This window comes from Balaenoptera borealis (genome assembly GCF_965194805.1).
Source record: "Balaenoptera borealis genome assembly, chromosome: 19".
NCBI lineage: Eukaryota > Metazoa > Chordata > Mammalia > Artiodactyla > Balaenopteridae > Balaenoptera > Balaenoptera borealis.
The window spans coordinates 57,108,290-57,134,103 of record NC_138878.1 but is presented as its reverse complement, the minus strand read 5'-3'; the positions used below and the strand labels follow the sequence as shown (position 1 = coordinate 57,134,103).

General features: G+C 48.8%; 1 protein-coding gene across 7 annotated transcripts in view; it reads right to left on the bottom strand.

Moving 5' to 3' along the window:
- HNRNPUL1 (heterogeneous nuclear ribonucleoprotein U like 1) overlaps positions 1 to 25,814 on the bottom strand; it is a 35,350-nt gene that overhangs the window by 2,791 nt on the left and 6,745 nt on the right. For 4 of the 7 annotated variants that reach the window (XM_082367513.1, XM_082367510.1, XM_082367512.1 and 1 more), the window contains exons 3-13: positions 24,498 to 24,654; positions 22,691 to 22,764; positions 21,014 to 21,153; positions 18,915 to 19,014; positions 17,027 to 17,139; positions 12,125 to 12,391; positions 10,878 to 11,000; positions 10,652 to 10,780; positions 2,958 to 3,126; positions 2,043 to 2,324; positions 621 to 907 (exon numbers count right to left, since the gene is read on the bottom strand). In XM_082367513.1, coding sequence (XP_082223639.1) covers positions 621 to 907; positions 2,043 to 2,324; positions 2,958 to 3,126; positions 10,652 to 10,780; positions 10,878 to 11,000; positions 12,125 to 12,391; positions 17,027 to 17,139; positions 18,915 to 19,014; positions 21,014 to 21,153; positions 22,691 to 22,764; positions 24,498 to 24,654 — 1,841 coding nt within the window. The remainder of the gene's footprint in view (positions 1 to 620; positions 908 to 2,042; positions 2,325 to 2,957; positions 3,127 to 10,651; positions 10,781 to 10,877; positions 11,001 to 12,124; positions 12,392 to 17,026; positions 17,140 to 18,914; positions 19,015 to 21,013; positions 21,154 to 22,690; positions 22,765 to 24,497; positions 24,655 to 25,814) is intronic. The other 3 variants (XM_082367516.1, XM_082367511.1, XM_082367515.1) reach the window with 1 other exon arrangement.

Sequence of the window (25,814 nt, the reverse complement as noted above, 5' to 3'; positions counted from 1 at the left end):
AATATTCTGGTTAGACCAGGACTAGAACCGTTCATCTGTGTCTCCTGGCAGCTGCCTCCAGGCCTGGAGCGTGGAAGGTGCACAGCAAATGGGGACTGCTCTGGTTAAGGGGCCTGTGCGTACCAGAGCTGAGTACTGGCTCTCTGAGAACTCAAACCGAGCCTGGAGCTGCTCCGCAGTGAAGCTCTCAGGGCAGAGGTCAAGTCCTCATCAACCTCAGAGTCTGTCCCTACATCCCGAAGACAAGGGGATCAGCCCCTTCAAGCCTAGGTTGAAGGGGTAACTCCAATTGAGTGCTTTCTTGGGGATTCAGCGAGGCCAGTGACACAGCCCAGAGAACGCAGCCAAGAGAAATGTACTTGCTTGTGGGACCAACACATACAGCCCGCCCTGAGAGGGACGACAGAACAGGTAGGTCCCCGATTTACTCTGGGTCTGGAAGGCATCTGGGAATATCTAGGGTCTGTCTAAGCCAAAAGCACTGGCAGGGAAGGCAGAAAGGGCAGGGCTGGAGGTAAGAGTGAAGACCTGTGGCTGGAGCACCTGTTGGTGATCTCCCTGGACCCACCTCCTCTCACCTGTTCACACACACATGCACGCACGCACGCTTATCCTCTCACCTGTGGAGGGCTGTAGCTGCTGACAGGAGGGGTGCTGGTACTGGCGCTCGAGCCAGGGAGGCTGCTGCTCTTCGTGTAGCTGCCGGCCCCCGGGGGGTTGCGAGCAGGGCTGTAGCTGGGTGGCGGTGGAGGCTGCTGCGGCGGCGGCTGCGGGGGCGGCGGCTGCGGCGGCGGCTGTTGCTGGGGAGCCCGGTTGTAGCTGCCTCGGGTGTTGGAGTTGTTGTTATCCCGGCTGTTGTTACCCCAGCGGTTCTGGTTGTAGCCACCACCTCCACTGCGGTTGAAACCTGCATTGGAGAAGCAGGTGAGAGGCCCCGCTGTTCTCAGTTTGGGACCCTGAGGAGCCGGGCTGTCTTGGGGACTGCTGTAGCTCCAGTGTGACCAGGCACAGAGCAGGAGCCCGGTCCCAGTGGACGAGTAAAGCACCCCCTCCGGCCTTCCCCAGAGCCCTGGGAGCACTCCCCCATGCCGCCCTGGTAACACTCAGTTGTCACGGCCTGCTGACAGGTTTGTCTTGCCCATTGGACTGAGCCTGGGACCAGGACTGTCTTAATTTCTACTGTGTCCCCAACATCTGAGCACTGGGGACAGTCCTTTTCAGGCTTGGCCAAATGGGCTGGCCTCTTCTGAGCCTTTGTGCAGTTTTCGTGAGCCCAGAACCCTTCCCCCAGCCAATTCCTACTGGCTCCTGGACCTCAGCTTAGACATCAGCACTTCAGGAGGCCTTTCCTGAGCCCTGCTCCCCTGCAGGCTGGATCAGGTATCACTGGAGCTCAAAGTACCCCTGGGCTGTGCCATTCAGCCCAGAATCCTTCTGCACCGTCACTACAGGGTGATATAGTGCCTGGGTCAAGGCTCTGTCCCCAAAACCACCCAGCACAAGACTGAAGCAGAGTAGGGCATGCTTATTAAATCATGATCACACACTTCAGAGATAGCATAACTTAGTAAGAACCTGGGCTCTGGATCCATCATCACTTGATCCCAACTATGGATTCAGCTGGGTGAATCCTGGGCAAATTAACCTCTCCAAGCCTGTTTCTCCATGTGTTTTAGAAGCAAAACCAGTCCTAATATTTGCCCTGTGCCAGGTCCTGAGGTGGGATCCAGGACTGGCAGTAAACTCGGTCTGGCCCCTCTTCTCAAGTAGCTCATGGTCAGATGAGGGGTGGGAAAGATTCATAAAAATAATAGCGATGCAACATACAAATGGGCAAGGGCTTCAGGAGCAATGTCCAGGGGGAGCATGACAGTGGGAGAGTTTCCCTGAGGCCCCAGACTCTGATTTATCTTAGTTCTCTACCAGAGTTCAGCCCACAGCGGTGACAGGGAAGCGTCATCTGTGGACTGAGGAAGCAGTCACAGAACGCAACCCTGAACCAGGAACCAAAGGCAGGGACAGCTCAGTGTGCGATGACTCACCTCCTCGGTAGCCGCCTCCTCCGCTGCCTCCTCCGCGATTCTGGAAGCCTCCTCGGTTGCCCCCGGGGGGACCTCGGTTGTCATAGCGCTGGAAACCGCCGCCACCCCCACGGCCCCGGAAGCCGCCACCGCCTCGGTTGTCAAAGCGCTTTTCAGGGGGTGGCCCAGCCTTGCGGCCTTCCTCATTGTATTGCCTCACCAGCTTGTCTGCTTCCTCTCGCTGCAGCTCAATGAACAGCACCTCGTCCAGGAAGTCCCCAACATCTGGCAACGTGAAGTTGGCTAGGAGGAAGGGAGGGCCCCAGAGGGAACAAGAAGAGGTGGTCAGCACCTTCTGAGGTCTGGTCTCCTTCACCCCCAGGACACTGGCCTGCCAGAAGGGAGGAGCAGGAGGGGACTGCAGTATGAGCGACAGAGGAGAGACAGGATCCCAAGCTCGGCCTCCCTGACAACAGTAAGGGACTAACAAAGACCCTCTCCTCCCTTTCCTGAAGAGGTGGCTAAACCCCACCAAACCGATGTTTTATATATAACCCAGGGAGTGAGCCTGGCAGGTGGAATCATCATCCTTATTTTTACACAGAAGCAAACTGAGGCTTGCTCAGCCAGCCCGCCCAGTGGGTGCCAGAGGCAGACGACCAACCGTGCAGGTCTCTCGGCACCTGTTCCCACACATCCTCTCCCTCATCCTGCCCCAGCCCCATCTAGTCTGAAAACCCTGCCCCAGGAGGGATACAGGCAGCTTTTCCATCCACAGCTGTACTAGACAGAGAAGGGACAAAGCAGAAGCACAGAAAGAAAGAACAAGATAAAAAAAAGAATAATCAAGGAGCTGGGAAGGGAAAAACCGTGCGAGACCCTTTTTCTCTTAAGGACCCTGCTGCGATGTTCCTCTGGGAACTGCTCATCTCCTACCTTTCATTTCTAAGACCGCGTGATCTGGGACATCCTTCCCTTCTTCGTCGGTTCGCTTTATTGTTCGGTCTTTTAGGTCCTCATCAGTGGGACAAATTACAATAGCTTTGCGCTGGAAGCCTTCAAATGGTCTCATTTTTCGTCTCTGGGCTGACCCATAAACATTTGTCTAGGGGTAGGTAACAGAAGAGGCAAGAGATGGTCATTACAAGTTGGTTTTTTCCTCTGTGGGGTATTATGTAGGCCAGGGACTGAGAAAGGGATACTAGTTCTCCTAAGCAGAGAAACTCAGGAAACTGCTCCTCTTCACTTTTAAGATTCTTGAGACTACCCTCAGAAAATGAACTGACTTGGGAAGTGGCTGCTGACAGTGACAGGACAAGGGATTCCTAAAGTTTGGGCTTTGCTTTTGTAATCCTATTTGTTCGTGGTATTGTGCATTACAGCCCCCTCGGCCCCCATTCTAAAAGTAACACATGCTCACAGTAAAAAAAATTCAGAGTACAAGCTGTAAAGTTCAGAGTAAGAATCCTTTCATCCACCTACTGCCACTCCTACTTCCCAGAGATGACCTGTATTGAATTTCTTATGTATTTCTAGAAATATCTGTGTGATTTTTAACACTAATGGAATCAAACAACACACACTCTTCTGAAGCCTTTTTTTCACTTAATGTTTCTCTGTCATTTTTCTGTGCTGGTGTTCTCCTTTTTTTCCTTTTGGGCCGCACCACGCAGCTTGCGGGATCTTAGTTCCGACCAGGGATTGAACCTGTGCCCTCGGCAGTGGAAGTGCGGAGTCTTAACCACTGGACCGCCAGGGAATTCCGTGGTATTCTCCTTTAATAATATTTATAGAATGGATGCCATAATTAACCAGCCCCTTTGACAGTTGTATAGATCGTTTTCATCAACACTGTGGTTCTTTTATTCCCTTAGTCCTGCTCTGAAACACCAGACTCACCCACAAGCTTCTAACCAGGGAGCTTGACAAGGCAATAACCTGTGCTTTTAGCAAGTGCAGTTTTGCTACTAACTTCCTCTTCCCTTCTTCTAGGTGATGGTTAGGTGCTTCCTGGGCTGGTGCTGGCATAGAGCAGTGCTCTACGACACATCTGATTGAGAGCCGTAGTAAAGACAGCTTCCGTTCACTGAATACCTCCCACATGCTGGGCCCTTTGGGACTGGTGCCCAGATCTGTCAAACCCCACTGCTCCACGGACTCAGCCTGTGTACCTGAGTCACTCGGACGCTACTGAAAAAGAGAGTGGCTCAAACCCCACCAGAGTATTCCCCAACCCCAGTCTCTGGAGGTGGGACCCAGGCACCTGTATGGGTATCTTTTCCCATTCAGACACTCAACAGAACTGGAGTAATAAGTAATGTTGCATTTAAACAACTTTTAGTAGCTCTGAAAGGTACTCAAGGGAGAAGCCACAGAGGGGAAGAGATGTGTAAAGGGGCATGCACAAACAGACAAAAAGTGTTGTATTTCGCAGCTGCAGCCTGGCGGGTGGAAAAGCCCAGCATCAAGGCCTAGTGTGGCCACTCACTCACCGTGGCCAGTCCTGGTAGTTGCTTCACCTGTTAAAATGGAGGGAAAAAAGCCTCCCTCCTGGGCCTGGTGAGGACTGAGCGGGAAAAGGACCACAAAGCAACTGACCAAGTGTGAGGAACTCCTGGAGTGGGGGCTACATTGTGGCCTCCAGGGCGGAAGCTGCCTGGACAGAGGCAGGTAGCGCAGGGGCGATGGCTCAGCACATCCTGGCTCTAAGATGACTTGGTCAAGTCAAACTGTGTGGCCCTGAGTGAGTGACTTCCACTCAGAGCCTCAGTCTGCATACCTACTAAGTCTCAAGCCCTGAAAGGGGAAAACAATAGGAAGTTCATATGGTCACTATTAAGACTGAAGGAGCTCATGTGAGTAAAAAGCCCTTGGTTAGCCCAGGGTCTGGCTCACAGCCAACACTCAACAAATGGAGGTCACGGTTGATATGATGTGGCGTCACTGGGTGGGGTGCACTGGATCTTCTTACTGTAAGGTTGAGTTGAAGCAACTCAGACCAAGGGAACGTCAAGCTATAGTGACTTCCCATCAGAAAGGCAGGGACGGTGAGACAGGGTGGAAAGAACACAGGCTCTGGGAACAGGCTCGAGGTTGAAATCGCAGCTGTGCCCTCTACTATTTGTGAGGCTGTAGACAAGTCACCTAATTAGTCTGAGTCTCAAATTTCTACATCTGAAAGACAGAGATCCTATCACCCTCCTCCTGGTTCTGGTGAGGATTTACAGATGTGAAAATGGCAGGGAAAGAAGTCTGCAAATATGACCAACAGGACTGACACTGTCCTAGGAGAGGCTTCCCAATGGAAAGGACCAAGGAAAGTTAAGTTTGAGGAAAGGATGAGGCACAAGACAGCCTATTCCAAAACACAAGGAACAGGAAGCTGGGTTATGGGTCAGCCAGAGGCCAGGGACGCCAGTGCACACCTGTTGGGAGATGTGGGCTGTGGGTACACCTGTTTTCTAAACCAACCCAACCCTGTGGCCCTGACACACACAGCAGGCAAAGATGGTCTTCCCTGCTCCCCAGGGAAAGTGTCTCAACATTAACTGGGGGTGGGGGCCCGCAAAGTGGGTATGTGTGGTGGGCATACACGTGTTATCTGTGCCTTGAGGACTGGCCCAAGGAGAGGCCTTGAGCCACAAATGGTTGAAAAGCACACAAGTTACAAAGGAAAAGTCAAGTCCTTCTCCTCACTGCTCTTCCTAGACTCCATTCCTAAAAGCAAATCAGGTGGCATCTGGTCACAGGAAGACAGAATTTGCTTTCCTCTAGCTAAATAATGAGGTTTTCTCCTGGCACAAAACCCAGAATAGGCGGGTGCCAGGGGTGACTGTGGCCCCAGCCACTCTGTGGACAATCCATTCCACTGTTTGCTTGCCCATAAGAAGCGATCCTATTTTGATTCCTTTGAACCCCAAGGACATGGATAAACACCTCTTGGTGGTCTTCTATGGATGAGACCTACCCCGTCAATGTCCTGATGAGGGGACAGAGAAGAGAAGCATCACTGCCAAGAGGGCTAGTCCCTGCAGCTTCACAACGGGAGGAATGGGGGCAGAGCAGACAGCACTCATCAACAGCTGGCCTCTGTCCTGGGAAGTGGCTAGACTCTGAGGAATGGCTCCTCAGACATTCTGGAACTGAGGTGCTGAGAACCCTCTTGGTGACAATTTTCAAGACCGCGCCTCCCTCCCCTCCCTCCTCGGCTTGAGGAAGGAAAGAAGAGCATCTAGGCCAGCCAGCAGAAATGCAAATGCTTGGCTTCCCTGGAGGAAAGGGAGTTAGCTGTCGGTGCTGTTGCCACAGCAAACACAGTGAGGTCAGAGCCCCTGGGCTGGCCCGGCGCTGCTGTGGTCACTGGGGGCTGCTGGGGGCCGCTGCTAAGAGACCAGCACAACAGCAGGTCGGCTCTTCCGGCTGTGCAGGTGCCCTCTGCCTAGCTCCTGCTTCTCCCAGTCCCACGCTGCTTGAAGATGCTGACCCTGAGGAGGTCTGGGGCCGCCTGTGTTCCCTGGGCCCAGGCTACTTCCATTCCCCCGTGATGTGGGCCAAAGGACAGGGGCTGGGTTTCTCAGAGCAGCCGTGGGGGTAGTTTTGGTGTGTGACAGTCTGGGGGAGTAGGGAGGAACACAGCAGGCCGCTCACAGCCTGAGGTCTCTAAGAGCCCCTCTGTCCCCTGTCAACTCTTGTCCCCCACCCACAACTCAACAAGGTCAGGCTGGCAGCAGGAGAAACAGGGTTGGATCCCAGGGGAGCAAACTTAAAGCTGGTGACGCAAGAGTTCACTCTAGGCTCAGCGTGAGGTGAACCCAGTAGAACGAACCACTTGTGAGGGAAGAGACTTCGCCAGAGTGTCAACAATGGAATGGGCTGAGGCTCTGGGGGTGGGGAGGAGAGAGGAAAGAAACATCCTCTTCTCCAACGCCTGCCAACAAGAGGCAGTTTACTTTGGGTCTCCACTGTAGCCCCGGGTTTCTGTTTCAGGCAAAGGCGTGGCTCTTGCTAAAAGGGATGCAAAGCAGGACTACAACCCTTTGTTCTGAGGGCGAGGCAAGGTCGCATGTTGTCATATCCAGCCCTGCCTCTGAGCACTGCCTGGCCTAGCTCTGGGCTGTTAGACTCCTAAGAGAACTCCTAGGCTGCAGACCTCAACCCTGGGGGTGGTTTGGGCCCTCACATATGGCCCTGCAGGGGCCTTCTCAGAAGCCTCCAGGAAGGCAAGTTTGCTGCCTCACAGAGGCCAGCTCCTACTCTGCACCTTGGTAGGCAAGGGACAGGCCAGGCAGCGTTTCATTCCAGAGGATTTCCACTGGCAACAGAGCCACGTGAAGCAATGTGGCCTACCTCTTCTTTCTTTTCTTTTTCTCCTCGGCTGTTCCACTGCTCTAACACCCACATGATCTGAAGAGGGTACTCAGGTCACCATGGAACGTAGGTAAAAGCCCCAACTACACGGTTCACTTGGCCTAGCTTGGCTTCTGAAGCTACGTTCTCCTCCCCTCTCAAGGAGGGGCATTTCTGAGGTCAAACTACCAACAGGAGACCCAGAAGAGCCGAATGTGAGGAGGTCTGACCACTCAGGAAAAACCAGAGAAGAAAAAAGATGGTGCTGGGCTGAGATGCAGGGGCCGCAGGGACTTTGCCTGTAGTACCAGTTTCTGCTCTGGGAACCCCGTGTAACTCAGGAGACAGCTGAGCATCAACTTACCCTCGCTGCCAAGGCTGCTGGGGTAGGAAATGCCAGGGTCTGGCCTGGGGCCTGCTCTGTATCTCCTACACACACGCTCACCCACCCAGGGTTTTCTGGAACACACTTTTTGGGGTTTAAGCCAAAACAGGTCGAACCACTGGCTTCAGACCGCTTCCCAGGCCTCAGCAGTCTCTAGTTTCGGGCCCCAAGTCAATCCTCCAATCTGTGGCTAACCAGAGAGCCCTGCTCCCCCACCTTCAGAGTTTAGGTTCTTTGGCCTCGCTGTTGGCCTAGAACACTTGCCCTGACCTGCATGTTCCTCCACCAGGAGGCCAGCAGCCCTGAAGACCGCAGGTGCACCTGGAACAGCCCTGGACCCTGTCCCTGAACAAGGCAGCGTAAGCTGAGAGGGCCAATGCCAAGTCTTCACTGTGCTCAACTGTTCTGTGCCTGGCTGAGGGGCTGGGGCCCTGACCTCTAGAGAAAGCCCACTTTGAAACGCTGGACAGAGATGTTAAGACAATTATAACCCCTAGGATTATAAACTTTCTCCACGGGCCACATATTTGAAATGGGTTTCACAGCTGATTTAACTAGTAAACTGAGAAAAAGACAGGCAGGGAAGACTTGCTGGGGTATCCAAAAAAGGAATTCTCAAGGTATTAAAACACCACTGCTCTCTCTTTCAGGACAGAATCCCACTGGGGCCAAGCTGGACCAGAACTCCAAAATGCCCTGACAAGAAAAACGGGGCACAGGGAGGCCAGGGTTAACAAACAAACGAACAAACAAAGTCTTCAACGGCGGAGAAGGCTGGCTGTATGCGTTACGGACGGGGCTGAGCTGGGGCAGCAGCCCTGAGTAGCTCTTGGACTACCCTGTGCCCAACCGTCCCCTTCCCCCATAAATATATTCTAAACTTTAGCCCAGTTAGTAGTTTTTTAATCAAAATTTACTATTATGGGATCATGTCCTGTCTTCTTCACAAATGTGAGTCTTCAGGGTTCAATCCCATGGTTGCGGCATTGGTCACTGGATAAAAGTAGTACACCTTTTCACGTCTACTTTCCAGAAAAGCAGAACCCAGAGTAAATCTCACATCTCCACCATCACAGAAGAATGCCAATTGTATTGCATAGCCTTGGCCAACTGAGCATAACTGTCTCATCAGCAAACCAGATTTCTACTCTCAGTACCTAACTGCTTGGCAAGATCATTTAATTTGTCTGTCATAAAGAACTATCACCAGCCAGCAGCCATTTTTTGTCTTTAAGAATAAGTTCTTACTATGTACTCCTTTCAAAGGCTGGATATCGAGGCATCAATTTTTCAACTCTAAACACTAGATTACCAGTATATTATAAAAGGATATAATGCAGGAGCAGCCAGATGGAACAGACGCAAAGGGCAAGCTATGCAGGAAGGGGCACAGAACTTCCATGTTCCCTGAAGGTGCCACCCTCCCCAAATCTCCACTTGTTCACCAACCCAGAAGCTCCTGCTTAATTGTTTAATTGTTTTGTGTAAGATGCTCACTCCTATGCAAAACCACCTTGATCCCCTGGAGTTTTCAACCACTTTTCTTTCTTCCTTTTTTTTTTTTTTTTAAAAAAAAGGTTGGAAGTTGGCTTTAATTTAATTTACTTATTTATTTTTGGCCTCTCCATGCGGCCTGTGGGATCCTAGTTCCCTGACCAGGGATCGAACCTGGGCCCCCTGCAGTGGGAGCGTGGAGTCCTAACCACTGAACCGCCAGGGAAGTCCCTCCAACCACCTTTCTGATCAGTCAACCACTAAAGCCAGCTCCACCCTCATCAGAAGCCCTTTGAACTCATGGTAACCAAGTACCCAGGACCACACATACGGAAGGCACTCCAGTTAAGGCTGCCAGGCTGGGGGTGCTACTTAGTTTACATATTTGCACACTTACAGGTTTTTAAGAAAACATAAATACAAGGCTGAGGGGGAACAGAGGCTTGTTTGTACATCCTCAAATACAAAATCTGTTACTTGAGAAAGCCCTCAGGACAAACGTCAAGGAGGTCTCATAGGTGGTAAACATGAAGCACTCATTACTCTGAGACAGGGATCTTTAACCATGTTTGGGTCACTCATACTTTTGAGAATGCCGAAAGCCATGGACGATCTTCCTATCCCAACTCAAAACTTTTTAGTTAAAAAAAGAACATATCTGGGACTTCCCTGGTGGTCCAGTGGTTAAAACTCCACGCTTCCAATGCAGGGGGCATGGGATCCCTGGTCAGGGAACTAAGATCCCACACGCCATGCAGTGAGGCCAAAAAACAAAACAAACATATCTGCATCTTCATACAAAATTCTGTGTTTAATTTCAAAAGTTCCCAAATTGCCTAATGTTAAGAACCTTGCTCTTCATTGAAATGCAGGTAAAAAATACATGACATAGAGGTACCTGACAGTCATAAAACATGCTAAGGGAAGCTGGGACACACCTATTCTGTAGGTTAACAACCACCTCCAGCTACTATGTGCCAGTCCCCATGTTAGGTGTGTGGGCACCATTTTGAGCTGTGTTTTACAGACCAGGAGACTCAGAGCATAAAGTCAGCTGCCCACAGGCACGCAGCTAGGAGGCGGCAGAGCTGGGATTCAAGCCCAGGTCTGTCTGGCTCAGAAATCCATGCTTTTCCACTTCACAAAATTTGCTCTCACAAAATGTTCTTTTGTGCTGCTTGGGGCCTGAGCTAGGTCTGGATTGCTGCTCCAGACCCCTGCTTGCAGACCAGACTCAGAAAGCTGTGTTAAGAGTCTGGGACTGTGCCATCATGTGTGGCTGACCTCTAACCAGTACTGCAGTCCAAGAGCATTATGGGGAAAAAAATACAAGGACCAGAGAGGAATTCCCAGGCACCCAATGGCCCCCTCCCTCTCCTGGGGCGTGACAGTCACCAGTAAGTACCTGATCTAGGATATAGTTGCGTTTCTTCCGGGCAGCGATCTGGATGAGGCGGTTGAGGCACTGGGTGGCCTGCTGGATCAGGACGTCCCAGCGGCCGGCGTAGTTCCTCTGACGGCGTAGGCCCATCACCTGTGGGCAGGGGGTGGTGAGGGGTGGGTGCTCCTGTTTGCTGAGCAGTATTCAGGGAGTGGGAGGTGGATAAGGAGAGACCAGGGGCTATCCTTACCCGCATCTTATCCATGATGGCATTGGTACCCAGGATGTTGTACTTCTTGGAGGGGTTGGAGGCTGCATGTTTGATGGCCCATGTGGTCTTACCAGCGGCAGGCAGGCCCACCATCATCAGAATCTATAACAACAGGCCCAGGAGGGACACTGTGAACCAGGAACAGTGTGTGGCATGGCAGCCTGGCATCACCCTGACTTGACGGTGACCGTGAGGGTGACTCTAAACCTCATGGCCACCTCTGGGAAATGGAAGCAATAAGAGCGTCTACCTCATAGTACTGTTGTTGGGATTCAAAGAGATGAGGGTTGTCAGACTCTCAGCAGAGGGCCTGCTCTTATGAGTATTTACATTTGTTTAGGCAGGATTCAGGGGCCTCTGAAAGGGAAAGGCCCACGGAATAGGCACAAGGAGTGGTACAACCTTCCTGGAGTCTCAGATGGGGACAGACTGTATGCATAAGGACGAGAATCATGTCTAATCAGTACGTTTACAATTTGGCAAACACTGGATGTAACCAAAATGCCCAAAAAGAGGAAAATAGTGAGGCTAATAACAATGAGTTTCAAAAGAGGTGTTCATATGGTGGGACAAAGCTCACAAAATAACATTAAGTGAAAGGGCAGGATATCAAAATGCTTATACCATAAGATCTCAACTGTAAGTGTGTGTGTATAAATGGCACCTAGCACAGCAAAAGGCATAGGATAAGCTCCAAAACTTTCAAAGGAAACTTATTTGTGGATGGTGGAATTAAAGGAAACTTTAATTTTCTTTATATTTCTTAATTTTCTAGAATAAACACAAAATCACATATATCAGAAAGAAACATTATTTGAGGACAAAGACCACCAGTACAGCTTCTGCAGCCAAATCAGCTCTAAGTCCAGTTGCCATTTTTGTCCTCGGAGAGCCTTGGATGGGAGCGTGGAGCTGCACAACCTCCTCCAAGAACTCGCTCACCAGGAAGTGCCTTCACACCCTCTTCCGCTGGGAGGAAAGACTCCTTTTCCAAGATTCTGACCACACCCGAGGAGCAGTGTGGCAACTTCCTTTTGGAATCTTTCTGACATTTAGGTGTCTTGCTTTGGTCCCTCCCTCTTGGGACTAAGCCGCACACCCACAGCCCTCACCTCACTCTCACAGCAGCGTTCACCACACTCGGCTGCTGAATGTCTCCCCTCTGTCTTGGCAGCAACATGGCTCTGGAGAGGCGGCCACCAATTCAGGCTTCCGGGCCCACTCACCTCACACTCTGCCTTGCTCTTTGGTCCGACAGTGCCCCGGACTCGCTCACTCAGGGGAAGGCGCTGGATGAAGGTGAAGCCTGGCAGGACAGAACAGTAGGGCTCCGCCCTCTGCCCGAAGTTGAACTCCACTGCACAATTCTTCACCAGGACATGAGGGTAGAGGGCCTGACCCCCTAAGGCTTCCTTCTGGATTCGGAAGGCAATACCCATCCACTTCCCATTTTTGGTGAAGGAAAGTTCCACGTCATTTCCACATTCAAAGTCCTAGGAAAAAAAGCCAGAGAAAGATAACTGCCAATGTTCTGCTTAAGGCACTGGGAGGCACAAGTCAGAGCAGATGCAGGGAATGAAAACAAAGCTGGCGTCCCAGATTCAAGTGCGTCCCTCCTCAATGTACAGATGCATCGGGAAGCACCAGGGAACAGCTCAGACAACATGCAGCCCAAAGCCCTCCCTGCCCAAGACCCAAAAAGCTGGTGGATGTGAAGTGTGTAATTTTAGGAAGCTCCAAGTATTTGAGTCTTGTGCCTAGCCTGAGATGGAGAGGAAGGCAAAAGCGGTCCTGTCCATTCTCATCCCCAGCAAGATAACAGATGGAAAGAAAGCCACAGCAGGGCCTTTTAAGTCAGGCCCAGCTCTACACGTGCATTCATTTATATGCTCTTCTTGATGCTTATGTCTACAGTGATCCGGGCCTGACACAGCTCAGAGCCTAGTGGGGAATTAAGACAAGGACACCATCCTAATTCAGTAAGAGCACCTACACAGGAGCAAGATTCTCTGAGGAGGAAGTCAAGTCCTGAACAATAAACGGGAATGAGCCAAGTCTGGGGTGAGAGGAGAGAGTCCTAAAGAGAAGTGTTGTTTGTGCACAAATCTGGCAGTGAGAGAACGTAGGGTCAGACTGGCTGAAGCATACAGGATTGGGGGTTGGGGGTTGGGGAGTAATTTCAGGTACAGCTGGAGAGCCAGGAAGGGACCATATTCATTAATTCAACAATTTACTGAGTCCTTACTGATCAGCTTAGTGGTTAAGATCCTGTTTTGGAAGGCAGGCTGCTTCAGCTCTACCATTTACTCCATCTTCAGTTTCCTTATCAAAAAAGAAGGGCCAGGGACTTCCCTAGTGGTCCAGTGGCTAAGACTCCAAGCTCCCAAAGCAGGGGGCCTGGGTTCGATCCCTGGTCAGGGAACTAGATCCCGCACACCGCAACTAAGAGCCCTCACGCGGCAACGAAGATCCCGTGTGCCACAACTAAGACCCGGCACAGCCAAATAAATAAATAAATATTTTTTTAAAAATTATTAAAAAAAAAAAAGAGGGGCCATGATAAGATTCTACACTGCATAGAGTTGTTCTGAGGATTTAACAGGTGAACGTGCTTACTACAGAGTGAGTGCATAATGAATGCGTGCTCTCATTCCAAGATGCCAGGCACTGCTCTGGGCTAAAGTGGTGGGGAGGAGACATGGTCCCTGCTCTCAGCGAGGGAGGGGCTCTCTGTTACCTGAGAAGTTTGGATTCGTGCTGACAGCAGCAGAGCAGAGCCCCTGACTTGTTTCAAATAGGGGAATGGCCTGGTCAAACTGTGTTTCAGAAAGATCACTTTGGCTGCAGGGTAAAGGTTAACAATTACGGGAGACTCAAAACCTGGGATCATACAGGAGATGGAAGCAAAGGTCGGGTTCCTGATAGAAAAGTACAAGATGTGGTATTCCCTCCCTTTTGCATGCAGAGACCACCTTGCGACTTGCCCTTTGAGAAGCTGTGGAAGCCCCTTCCCCCAAGGGGCCTCCTCACCACCCTCCTCAGTGCTCACAGGGCACAGTTCTACACAGTCCTTTATATCTGTAAGTGTCCGTAAGCGCCCACACAGGTCGAGACCACGCAGGGCAGACACACAAACATCTGTTGGACTAAATCCTGCCTCGATCCTCACAGCACGGTCCCTGCCATGTCTTCTCACCTGAGCAAGAGTGGCCCAGGTCACCTTTGCTCTACTGCGGAAATGAACATCGTGGGGGTTAGCCTTCCTTACGTCCACCAGCTTCACTATAGGAACTTACCATGTTGTACACAAACCAGCACCCGCAACTGACAAACCCACCACCGACAGCGCCAACTGTCAAAGAGGCAAGGGTAGCTGTGTCACTTCTGCAAAACCATTCCTGAGTGCCACACCAGGGCCTAAGGACCCAAAGTCCTTAAGCCTGGCATTATTCAAAGTGTGCCACTTTTGTAGCCTTACCTTTCACATCTCCTAGTGTCGTCCCTGAGGTTCCAAGTATTTTACTCCTTATGGTTTGCTTAAGTGAGTTATACTGTTCTCTCTACCTGGAAGGCCGTTTTGTCCTTTCTGTTTTGTGAATGTTGAGAACTCAAGTTCTGACACAAACGTCCTCCCCACCAGTTCCTTCAGGTCACTGATTTTTCACACCCCTTCTAACCCTTCGCTCTGAGTCTTTTAAAGTGATGGCATTCTTTAAACAAAGGAAACTGAACATAGAATCTTAAAAGTAGAAGTAAAAATGAACAGGCTGAAGCAAGAGTCAGGCCTAAAGTTCCAAACTACCACACACTCACAGAACCTCACGCTCAGATGGGACAGAGTCTGGGGAACCCAGTCACGTGCTGATGAAACATTAAATTGCTACAACCTCCCTGGAGTACAGTCTTGATGGTAGCTATCAAAAATTAAAAATACACCTTTGACTCAGAAGTTATACTTTCAGAGGTAAATGTTACAACCATATTCCCACAAGAATGCAAAGATGTGCAAATTGCTCATGCCAACACTGCTAAATGTGCTCCAAAGGGAAAGTGGACGAGACTAAATCACACAGGATATCCATGTATGGGAACACGAAAAGCCCTCCAAGATACTCTGGTAAGTGGGAAAAAGATAAGCTGTCACTGCAGCACTGACTTCCAGCAAATAATTTCCAGGTCCACCAGGGGAAACTGACACCTGCATCAGAATACTAGGCAGCTACTAAGTAAAAAGGTGAGAAACTAACCAAATGTCCGTTAATAGTTTATGTCCGTTAATATAAATATGGTAGATCAACACAATGACTACAGACTATATAAAAGAACGAAGAAGTCCTCTGTGTAGCGATATATTAAAAAAAATAACTCTAAGATATATAGTTAAACAAAAAAAGATACAAAATAACATGTATGATATGCTACCTTTTGTGTAAAAGAAGAAAAATAACAATCATCTTTCTTGTATTTTGATAAAGAAATCCTGAGTACCAGTGGGCTTACGTGTAGGGGAGGTCATATGTGAACCATGGGTGGAGGGGGAAGGTCTGAAGAAGACTTTATACTGCATACCTTTCTGTATTTCTGGATATTTGTGGATACCACAGGAATTTATTAACTATTCAACAATGGTTTAAATTGAGCTAGATCTATACTCTCTGTGCATACAGGGAAAGATAGCTGAGATTTACTGTGAAATGGAAAAAAATGCAAGGTCTGGAACAATGTGCAGAATATAAACATGGTTAATTTTTGTTTAAGAAAACATGCTTTTTATTAAAAAGATAATGAGGTTGTGAAAGACAAAGGAAGACTGAGAAACTGTTTCAGACTAAATAGACATGACAATAGAATGCAATTCGTGATCCTGAACTAGAAACCAAATTGCTCTAAAGGATGTTGTTGGGACAGCTGACAAAATTTAAATGTGGACTATGGAGTGGGTAATAGCACTAAATCAATGTTAAATTTGATAACTGTACTGTGGTTAAAATAATAGCTCTATTCTTAAGAAATGCAGGCTAAAGTATTAAGGACTAAAGACACAATGTAGGCAACCTACTCTCAAACAGGTCAGATAAAAATCATATACATACATGTACATATATTTGGGAAAAATGGTAAAGCAAATGTCAGAATCTGGACAGGGCTCTATGAGAATTCCATGGCTTTTCCTTAAGTTTGAAATTATTTCAAAGAGGGGAAAAAAAAGAGTGCCTGTGTACAAATATGAGGACGGAGAGGGAACAAAACCAAGAAGAAGCATCCACCTGGGTAGCCACTCCTCCCTGGGGCGTCATGGCACATTTTACAAACATTTAACTTCTAGTGATAATAGTGTTAAGTAGTATTTACTGAGCATTTATTATGTGCCAGACCTTGTTGTAAGTGCTTCTAATGGGTTAACTTAATGACTCCATGTGAAATTCTAGGGTAGATGCAAAGATTCTCATCGAGAGGAAACTGACATACAGGGAGGGCAGTCCGGGGCTGTGAATGGAAGAGCAGGGACTGGGTCTGGGTCTAGGGATTCTGGCCCCAGAGGCAACAGCCACACTCCACAGCGCTGCGCGAGCTGGCCACTGCTCTCGGGGACTGAACTTCAGCAGCAGTTCAGGCACCCTCTGTCTCGTTCTGCTTCGCATCCATCCCCACCGTCCTCAAAGGCAACGCACTATTGGAAGCCTGGCTTAACCAATGTGAGGTGAAGGAAGGAAGAAGTTTTGGGATGAGATGATGTTAAAGTGGGACAAGAGCCAACATCACTGCCTTTGAGAACAGAGACAGGCTATTCTGTAGCAAAGGAAGATAAGAAATTCCTCAGTCTATTTAGAAAATGTAACTCTGGTATCTAAGAAGGGAGGAAGGTTGTGCACACCTGACATCCCCAAACTTCTTCAGGGTGCCACCTGACGGCTTTGCACAAAAGACCTGAAGGGGTAGAATGGCAGAATTTCGCACAAAATGACTGCAAACATTCCAGTGCATCAAAGAGAGAGAAAGAGGTATGGCGAGAGTGGTTGGACACAGGGCAGACAATGGACAGAGGTATTCTGAAAAAGAAGTCTGCAGGTTGACCTGACAGGACCAACATTCGGTTCTGCCAACTCCCACAGGCTGCCAGCACTCACCGCAAAGCAGCCAATCACATCATTCTCTGCAAACTTGTCTCCGTAGTTTTCAAACCGGCTACTGGTGGACTTCTTCCCAGTGCCTCCATAGCCATAGGAGAAAGGCTCTTCGCCTGATGGAAGAAACAGGCAAAGGCAGGTTAAACCTGCGATGGTTACAACAGCCTTTATGGCTGTCATGTAGTTTTAAATAAAAAAATCATTTTCTTTACTAGTTTTACTAATCAGATGCTTTTGGCAGGGAAGGTAAGAAAGGTTCCGTTGAAAGGAAGCCCCTCGTTATGCAGAACTTCTGAGGGCTTGATGGCTTTAGATGTTAAGTCTGGGAGTAGGAGCTGAACTGAACTGCTTTGCACAGAAAGGGAGAATTTGGGAAAAAAAAAGGGAGGAGGGAAGAGAGGAGCTGGGATGGAGGAAGGTTGTATACTGTGATGCATCCCTTCGCTGTGACATTCAATATTCAGTTAAGTCTCCTAATGGCGTCAACTTTTGGTCAGAAATCAGTAAAAGGATTTTGCTTCTGCAGACCATGAGGTCTAACCCCTAGGAAAGGTACTGGATTGCCTTAGGCTACAGAACTGGGTGCCGATGCAATATGACTGAGACCCCAAGGGCCCTGGCTGACATCTGGGTTATAGAGAGATCCTAGGCCAGGAACCCAAGGAGCATCCTGCCAGTAAAGCAGGAGCCAACAGCATGAATTCCAGGCCCAGTTCTAGTATGAATCAGCTGTGTAACCTTGGACATCTGCTCCACTGTTCTGGGCTTTGTATCTTTATCTGTATCAACTACTTTCCACTTATTCCTCAAAACTGAAAGAAAGATAAAAGGAGATGACACATGGATCTTAAATAAAAACTGCTAATACGTATCAAAATGAAAAAGTGCTCACTGTTTTTAACCTAGCATTTCTACTTTTAAAGATCAGACTAATTACACACAAGGACAGCTCAAGTGTTTAACAGCAAAAATTTGCAATCAACTTAAATGACCTACAAAACATTGATAAATAAGTGATACAACTGTAAAGTGAAAAATTATGCAGTGGTCAAAAAAGCTATATTTATTTACAAAAATATACCCATGGATATTAAGTGGAAAAAAGCAATCAGGTTACAATAGTCCGTATAATGTGCCCCATCTGAGAAACACAAAGGACAAAGGAACTGTCTGGAAGACTACAGATGAAAATGTTAACATTGGTCGTTATCGCACAGGTTTAGAAGGATTTTCATTTTTCTCCTCTGTAATGGCCTGAATTTTCACAAGGAGCACACATCATTTTCACTTTTTTCTTTACACGTTATTTTCATAATCAGAATGTTTTTATGACCAAGGAGGAAGGTCTCAGCATTGGTCACTGAAATCAGTCACTTGGGGTCAGAAGGTCACTGAGGCCTGGGGTTCTGTGAAAATTCAAAACCTCTCAAGGCAGCCCCTGCCTCTCTCCACCAGCCAGCCCTGGCCCCACTGGTCTCTGCTTTCTCTTTCACTCTGGGTTAAGCTCTGGACAGAAAATTCCAGATAGGATTTAATGGGACTTGAGGAACTTATTACTTTCAGCTTGGTTTGAGAACAGGAGACAACTGGTCTTTTTTTTTTTTTTTTTTAAGAAAGGGAACAGTTTTCTAAAGAGAACTTTGGACCCTCTTCTTAAAGATGCAGGATAAATTTTTGTAGAAAAGTTGTTATATCACTGTGGTCCTTCCAACTGAATCCTGTATGTCTGAAGATGGGCAGCAGCACAAGCCTAATCCTTGTTGTCTGTTCCATCCCAGGGTAGTTCTGTTCTGGGTCCAATGCGGGAAAGAGAAACTTAGGAAGCTTGAGAATCCAGGGACAGAGGCACCTGCTCTACTCTCTGATTGTTTGGCTGACCTCCTCTTACCTAGCTGAGTGCTGCAGGAGTCCAGGGACCAACCAATACGGACAACGTGTGGGTCGGGCTCTGTAGATGGAAGGTGCTTCACAGAGATTTCCTCATTGATCTGGGAACAGAGAACGAGAGGGCTCAGAAGTGATTCTCTGGAGGCTGATGGGTTACGAGGCAATACAGGAGGGAAGTGCGCAGATGTTAAAAAAAAAACAAAACAAGAATGGCTTTTGTTGCTGGGGAAAAGGTATCCACACTGCTCTGAAGGGCCTGTTGTACTGAAACCAGGGCCTCTAAAGGGCTTAGGAGAGTTCAGGGCCACAGAGGAGGGAATTTCAGAAAGTTATTTTTTAGTTTTAACACTTGCTGCAGGGGAAGCAGGGACTCTCATAACATTTGGTGTAGAAACATAAATTGGTACAATGTCTTTGGAGTGCAAGTTAGCAGTCTTTATTAACTACAAATGCACATGCTCTATAACCAAGCAATTCAACTTCCAGTTTATCCTATAGATACATACACACAAAAATATTCAGTGAGGCAGTGTTTATGTTGAAAAGGAAGGAAGGGAGGGAGGGAGAAAGGAAGTAGAAACCACCTGTAAGGCACTGGGCACATTATGGCACATCCCTGACACAGAATATGATGCAGCGGTTAAAAAGAATGAGGCAGGGCTGATACACTGGGGTATGGAAAAATGTCCAAGATACAGTATTAAGTAAAAGCAGCAGAAAGAATAAAAGGTACCTTCTGGGGACTTCGCTGGTGGCGCAGTGGTTAAAAATCTGCCTGCCAATGCAGGGGACACAGGTTCGATCCCTGGTCCGGGAAGGTCTCACACGTCGTGGAGCAACTAAGCCCGTGCGCCACAACTACTGAGCCTGCACTCTAGATCCTGCGAGCTACAACTACTGAGCCCACGTGCCTAGAGCCCCTGCTCTGCAACAAGGGAAGCCACCGCAATGAGAAGCCCACGCACCGCAACTAAGAGTAGCCCCTGCTCGCCGCAACTAGAGAAAGCCTGAGTGCAGCAATGAAGACCCAATGCAGCCAAAAATAAATAAAAACTTAAAAAAAAAAAAACGGTACCTTCTGACTTAACCTTTAATTAAATCAGAGGTTAGACGGTCTAATAACCAATATCTATCTGCATTAGATTGTGGCTTTCGGTAAGTTACCCTATGTCACTGACTTTTGCACACACATTTTTCACATTTTAACATCTCCAAAGTCAGGATATATCTTACAATTGATGTGTGAAAGCCCTCTGTCAGTATAATTGGGAGTGTTTCTCTACGAGTAGCACAAAACAATGTGCAACTTAGAATCAACGTCTTAGCCAAGCAAATACGATAACCCTTGGTCTTAGCTTCCACCTCTGAAAAATGGGGGACAACAGTACGTATTTCATGATGATACCGTGAGGATTAATGGAGATATCCATGAAAAGAACTTGGCACTGTATCTAGCACATGCAATGTGTTCTGTAAGTATCACCTATCATAAGTAAGTTTGGATGTGCAAAGGATACACAAGAAATTGTTAACACATAAGGTATCTCTGGAGGGTAGGATGGGGAATGGGAGGAAGTGAGTATACCTCCGGTTTTTACCCTATACTCTTTTGTGCCTTCTGAACTTTATTAAACACGAGCACATATTATTTTCATAAACATAACCGGACGTGGAACTGTGGAGAGATGATGGTAAAGGATGACCTGATGGCAGAACCTTTCTTTTTCCTGCTCTTCCCTGGCCTCCCTTTAATTGGTGATGAGCAACTCTTTCTAGCTCACTGTTCTTCCAAACAGCTCCTTTTCCCAGGTCTACAAGTACGTCATCCCTAGAATGGTTGGCTACACAATTCCTGGGTCAAACCCCATCAAGGAAAAATCTGATGAAGCAATGTATGGTCGGCCTGCTTTCCCCATACATTATTTAGCAATGACATAGTTCTGAGTTCGTTTTACTTTTTTTTTCTTTTTGCTGGGACACAGTCCATGCTCAATCAAATCTCTTTTGCAATCATGGCTCTGACCAAGGTGGTTGGTGACAGGCTATTCCAAAGGATGGACCTATTTTCTGTCCCTATCCCGTCTGGTTGCTCCCACTCACCTTCATCTCAAAGCACACACGGCCCCTTCTGACCCCATAGCTGGCACGGGCTCCTGACCACAGGTATGCAAAACCTTCAATTGTAAGTGGGTAGCCACTACTCCGGTCTCGGGCCACCTTGAAGTGGAGGTCGCAGTTATCTGTGGAAGAAAAAGCCTGTATTTGGCTGATGTTTTAATGGTCCCGAGAGGGACAGTCACAGGCAGAGGTAAGTTCCCCAAGAGTGTTAACCAGGAGTACACAAGCTGACACACTGTGGGGGCAGGTTCATGAGAAGCCAGCCGCATCCCCTAACCAGTCTCCCTTTTAGCACAAAGGCCCTGGACTACTGCAAACTGGCCTGCACAGGATGAAAGCAGCCACTCCACATAGGAACGAGGGTTCTTCACCTGGCTGAGGTCCCAGGATGGCTGTCAGGGGGGGCCCCTGGATATAATACACACATACTTCTAATGGGGATGTACACTTGCTAGGGAGAGGGTCCATATTCTTACCAGTTTCAAGGGATTTTAGAATTTAAAAAGGTTAATCCCCACTGCCATACACTTCAACCATCTCCCATGCTAACTCTATTAGTGTGGAAGCCAGACTCCTGCTGCCAACAGCTGCACAAACATCTGACCCTGATCCACACCCACCACCCAGGACCACTGTCAGGTGCACCACAGACTCCCACCTCCTCGTGTGGGCCTAGGACTCTTCCCCCCTCTTCAAGTCTTTTCTGACCATCTCGTCCAGTAGGCTCTCTCCTTTCTCTAAAGGCTGAGTGCCATGGTCTGTACAACTGGCATTTGATCAGATGCTGCTTCATGGACCACCGCCACCCAATACTTTAAAAAATGTTTAGCTTTACTCTGGGTATACTGTCTTTGAGATCTTGTGATAGAAGGGACTGTGTACGAGATGTCTTTATCTCTTCCAAAGCACGTAGCCACTGGTCTATAAACATGAGCTACGTAAAGAAGTACATGAATGAACTGCTGTTAACTTTCCGCTCTGTTGAAAAGTGCAGTTCTCAGACTTGATTGGGCTTCTGGGTGTGTTTAAAAATTCGGATTCACAGGCTCTACCACTTAGAATTCGTCTTAGGAGGTCTGAGGAGGGACAGGACCTCTATATTCATTCCCCCAAGTGTTTAGATGCACAGTCAAGGGGAAAGCCACTTATCCAGAGGAAAGAAAACTGAACTGGAGGAGACCAGGGCAGGCCAGGTTAATGCCTGAGAAGACAAAACGGCATTGGTTTCACCAGGAACGTGAGCAGCTGATGGAAACTGGGGAAACGGCCGTCAAAGAGTTAAGTTTCCTCAGCAGCACTCAGGTTCCCTTCCCGCTTAAATGACAACCCTCCGTGTTTACAGGGTGCTAGGGTTTTCCAACTTGCTCTGGTATCCACTCTTTGATGAGTGTCACTCAAAGTCCTCTGAGGTATCAGGGCAGGATGGTTCCTCCCTGAAGAGAAGCTCAGAGAAGTAGAATGACTTGCCCAGGATCTCAGTTAGAGCTGAGAGCAGGTCTTCCGTCTCCAAACCAGCACCCTCATTCCAGAGCTCTGCTGTTTCTCACATCTGAACTAACACTGGCTCTGGATGGTGCCGGGCAGGGATTCCGTGAAGGTTAAGGCAGCCCCCCAATACTGACTGGAAGGCAGTACCAAACAGGCACTCCAAAGACTCACACGTGTCGATGGCAACAAGGGTGTCGTCAAAGTCATCTTCATCCTCTTCAGCGGGAGGCTGAGGAGAGCGGCCCCTGTGTCATATAGAGGTATTAAGTTACATGAGAACGGACGGACAAGGGAAGAAGGGAACTGAAGGTTCTGCTTGAATTTACAAGTGGCCTCCAAGCTGCTTCCTGGATTTCAAGTTCTTGCCACAGAGGTTAGCAGAAGAACTCTGGAACCTTATATCCTTGCAGTGAGAGCAATGACTGTTAACTCCTAGGGTCGGGTCAGGGACTGAAGAGGGCCTGCTCTGCTAACAAGGGCCATCAGAATCATTTAGAAAGCTTTTCCAAGAAGACTCTTCTCTCACACCCCCAGATTCTGACCACCCCTTTACACGCTGAGAATTACCTCCATGCTGAACTGTGTTACCAGTGGGAGGCTATGGTAGCCCAAAGAGTACTGGGCTAGGAGTGGGAATCTGTAAGAATTTAGATAAACCTTTTATTACAATTTGTCCATATTCCAGGCTTCCTAAAACTCCACATCTGAAAGGATTTGAAATGACCCATTTTTTTCAGTCTCTTTCTCTTCAAAAGTGTCCTAAATTATGAACAAGAGACACTCCTACCAGAATACTAAAAGGGACTATGTGAAAATACTGGTGGTTTCCAACACATGCGAATAAGGGCAAGGGGTGGAAGCGCGGAGTCTAACGTCCAGCGTGCTGCCTGGGGCGGGCTGGACGGTCTCAGCCCACCATGCGCTCAGACCAGGTACACTGTGCCCGTCTAGCTCCCGGCACTCCCCCAGCAGCAGGCGTCCCTTGGGTGGAGTGCCCTTCTGACCCTGCCAGTCCAAGGCTAGCACAGAGCCTGGTGCGAAGAGAGATCATCACATGCTAACTCTATCCTAGGAAGCTTTCTCTGTCACCCCTGGAGGAAAGCAAGTGCTCTTCCTCTGCTCTCCATCAGCAAGTAGCTCTAGGCCTCTGTTCTATGGGGGGTTATAGGAGAAACTCATAAGAGGTGGGTTCCATCTCCTGACTTTAGTCACAGCCATGAGACCCAGGCCCTGTCTTAAACAGTCACAAGCTAATTAGAGGATGAACTCCACCAGATAGGAAATGAAATGTGTCAGATGACCAGCTCAGATGAATAGAGAAGGAGTGATCATTCCTAATTTCCCTGAATGGAAAAGGCTTCACACAGGAGCTGAAGGAGGGAAGGAGGAAGGGGTAGGTCTGGGCCTGGGGGCAAAGGGAGGGAGAAGGCTTGTCAGGAAAGGGAAAAGGAAATGACCAGGGGGGAGGCCACTCCCACCCATGAGCTCCTGACCCTCACGCAAAACCCACTGTCCAAATCACCTGTGCCTCCAGGGTCTAGTCAAAGGGTGGTCACGTGTGAAAGCACTATGAGTGCTGATAATGAATGAATGAATGAACAGATGGATGGAAGGGGTGTGTTTTGGAGTAGATGAGGAAATAAATCTTTCTTTCAACTGAGGGATATCAAGCAACCGTTAAGAACAGAACCCTGTGCTGGACTGCAGGGCAGTGGGGCAAAGGACTGAAAAGGCATGCTGGCATCTCACATGTGTTTGAACTTTACCCTGCAAGTAATGGGAAGGGAAGAACTGAGGGAAGGACCAAATATTTAGCAAAGTTGAATCTGGTAGCGAGTGCAGGAAGAACTGGGGGAGAGTGTGAGGGCAGGGAGAACTCTGCTCTGCCCCTCCCGGCTAGTACGAAGGTGACGGGGGCACCAGGCTACAGACATAGAGACCTACTGGAAAACGGGTGACTACTGCCTCACAGACCCACCTCCTATCCTCTCGGTGCTCGAAATACCCCCGTCCCCGGTTTTCTTCGTAAGGCCTCTTGCGACTCTGGAACTGCTGTCTGTCAGGTTTGAGTTGAGATGCTTCGGGCGGGAGGAAGCTGGTGGGTGCCTCTTGCTTCATCTCTGTCTTCACTTCTACTGTCAGGACAAATCCAGATGGTCAAGACACTCAGAAACTCCTCAGCTATCACTTTTCTGGTCCCCTTTACCTCAGGAGACACTGGCAGGATCCCGACTATGGTGATGAGGTCTGGGCACAGGCAGCTGGCTGAATTCAGCGGAAGCCTGCTGAGGGAGCCACGATGGCCGTCCTGGGTAACAGGGCTGGAATAAAGCGAGGCTGGGGATGGCCATCCAGGCACATCAGCACCAGCAATTGATGGGGTAACAGATGTCAGTCAGATAACCCTCAGGCTTCGTGGGGAGGGAGCGGGGACTTCAGCACTAAACAAGGACAAGCTCGCTGAGGGCCTACCCAAAGGTGAATGACTGCCTTGGCTACCTTGCCAAAGGCCCCAGGAAAGTTGGCAGCTACCTTGGCCTGCACCAAGTGGGAGGGAGCCCCAAAGACTTCTAAGATTCCACAGTTCCACATTCTCTAATTTCTCCTCCCAAAGAATCTCTTCACTTCAGTTCTTACAAAGTTTCTTCAGTCTAGCAATGGAGGGGAGAAAGTCAATTCAACAGTGTTGTGGTCCCACAGCTAACTCTACCGGCTTTAATCACTCTATTACAAAGCCCAGAATCATTCCAGAAGGGAGGGTCTGCAGTTAAGCCAGCCCACAGGTGTGATGGTCTCATTAAGTCACACCACAAATAGGAAGTCAGGATGGGATAACATGCTGTGGACCACAGGAAAATCCCAGTCTCAGGCAGACTCCAAGAATCCGTGCCTACCGAGAGAAACCCGTGGACGCAGCCCGCCTCGTCTCTCTCACAGCACCTCTGGATGCTGTGGATCACTCACACCCACACGTTTCAGCATTCAGCTCAAGACCACTTGGGTCACTCCCTGGCTTTGGCATGCAGACCAAATCTCTCAGAGAAGGCTCCTCGTTTGCTAGGGCAGAGATGGTGCTCACTCACCTGAAGAGAACTTCCATGGTTCCCAGCACAGCGCTGGGCTCACAGGAGCCCTTCATAAATGTCTGCACGGAAAATACTCTCCTTGGGCCGAATGATCCCACAAGTCTCACAGAGCCTGACACAAATCTACGGTTTAACCTACATTCATTAAAATCCTGAGCCACCCACAAGAAATGTCGGGGGATTTCACTTTGTGGATGAACCAGAATGGA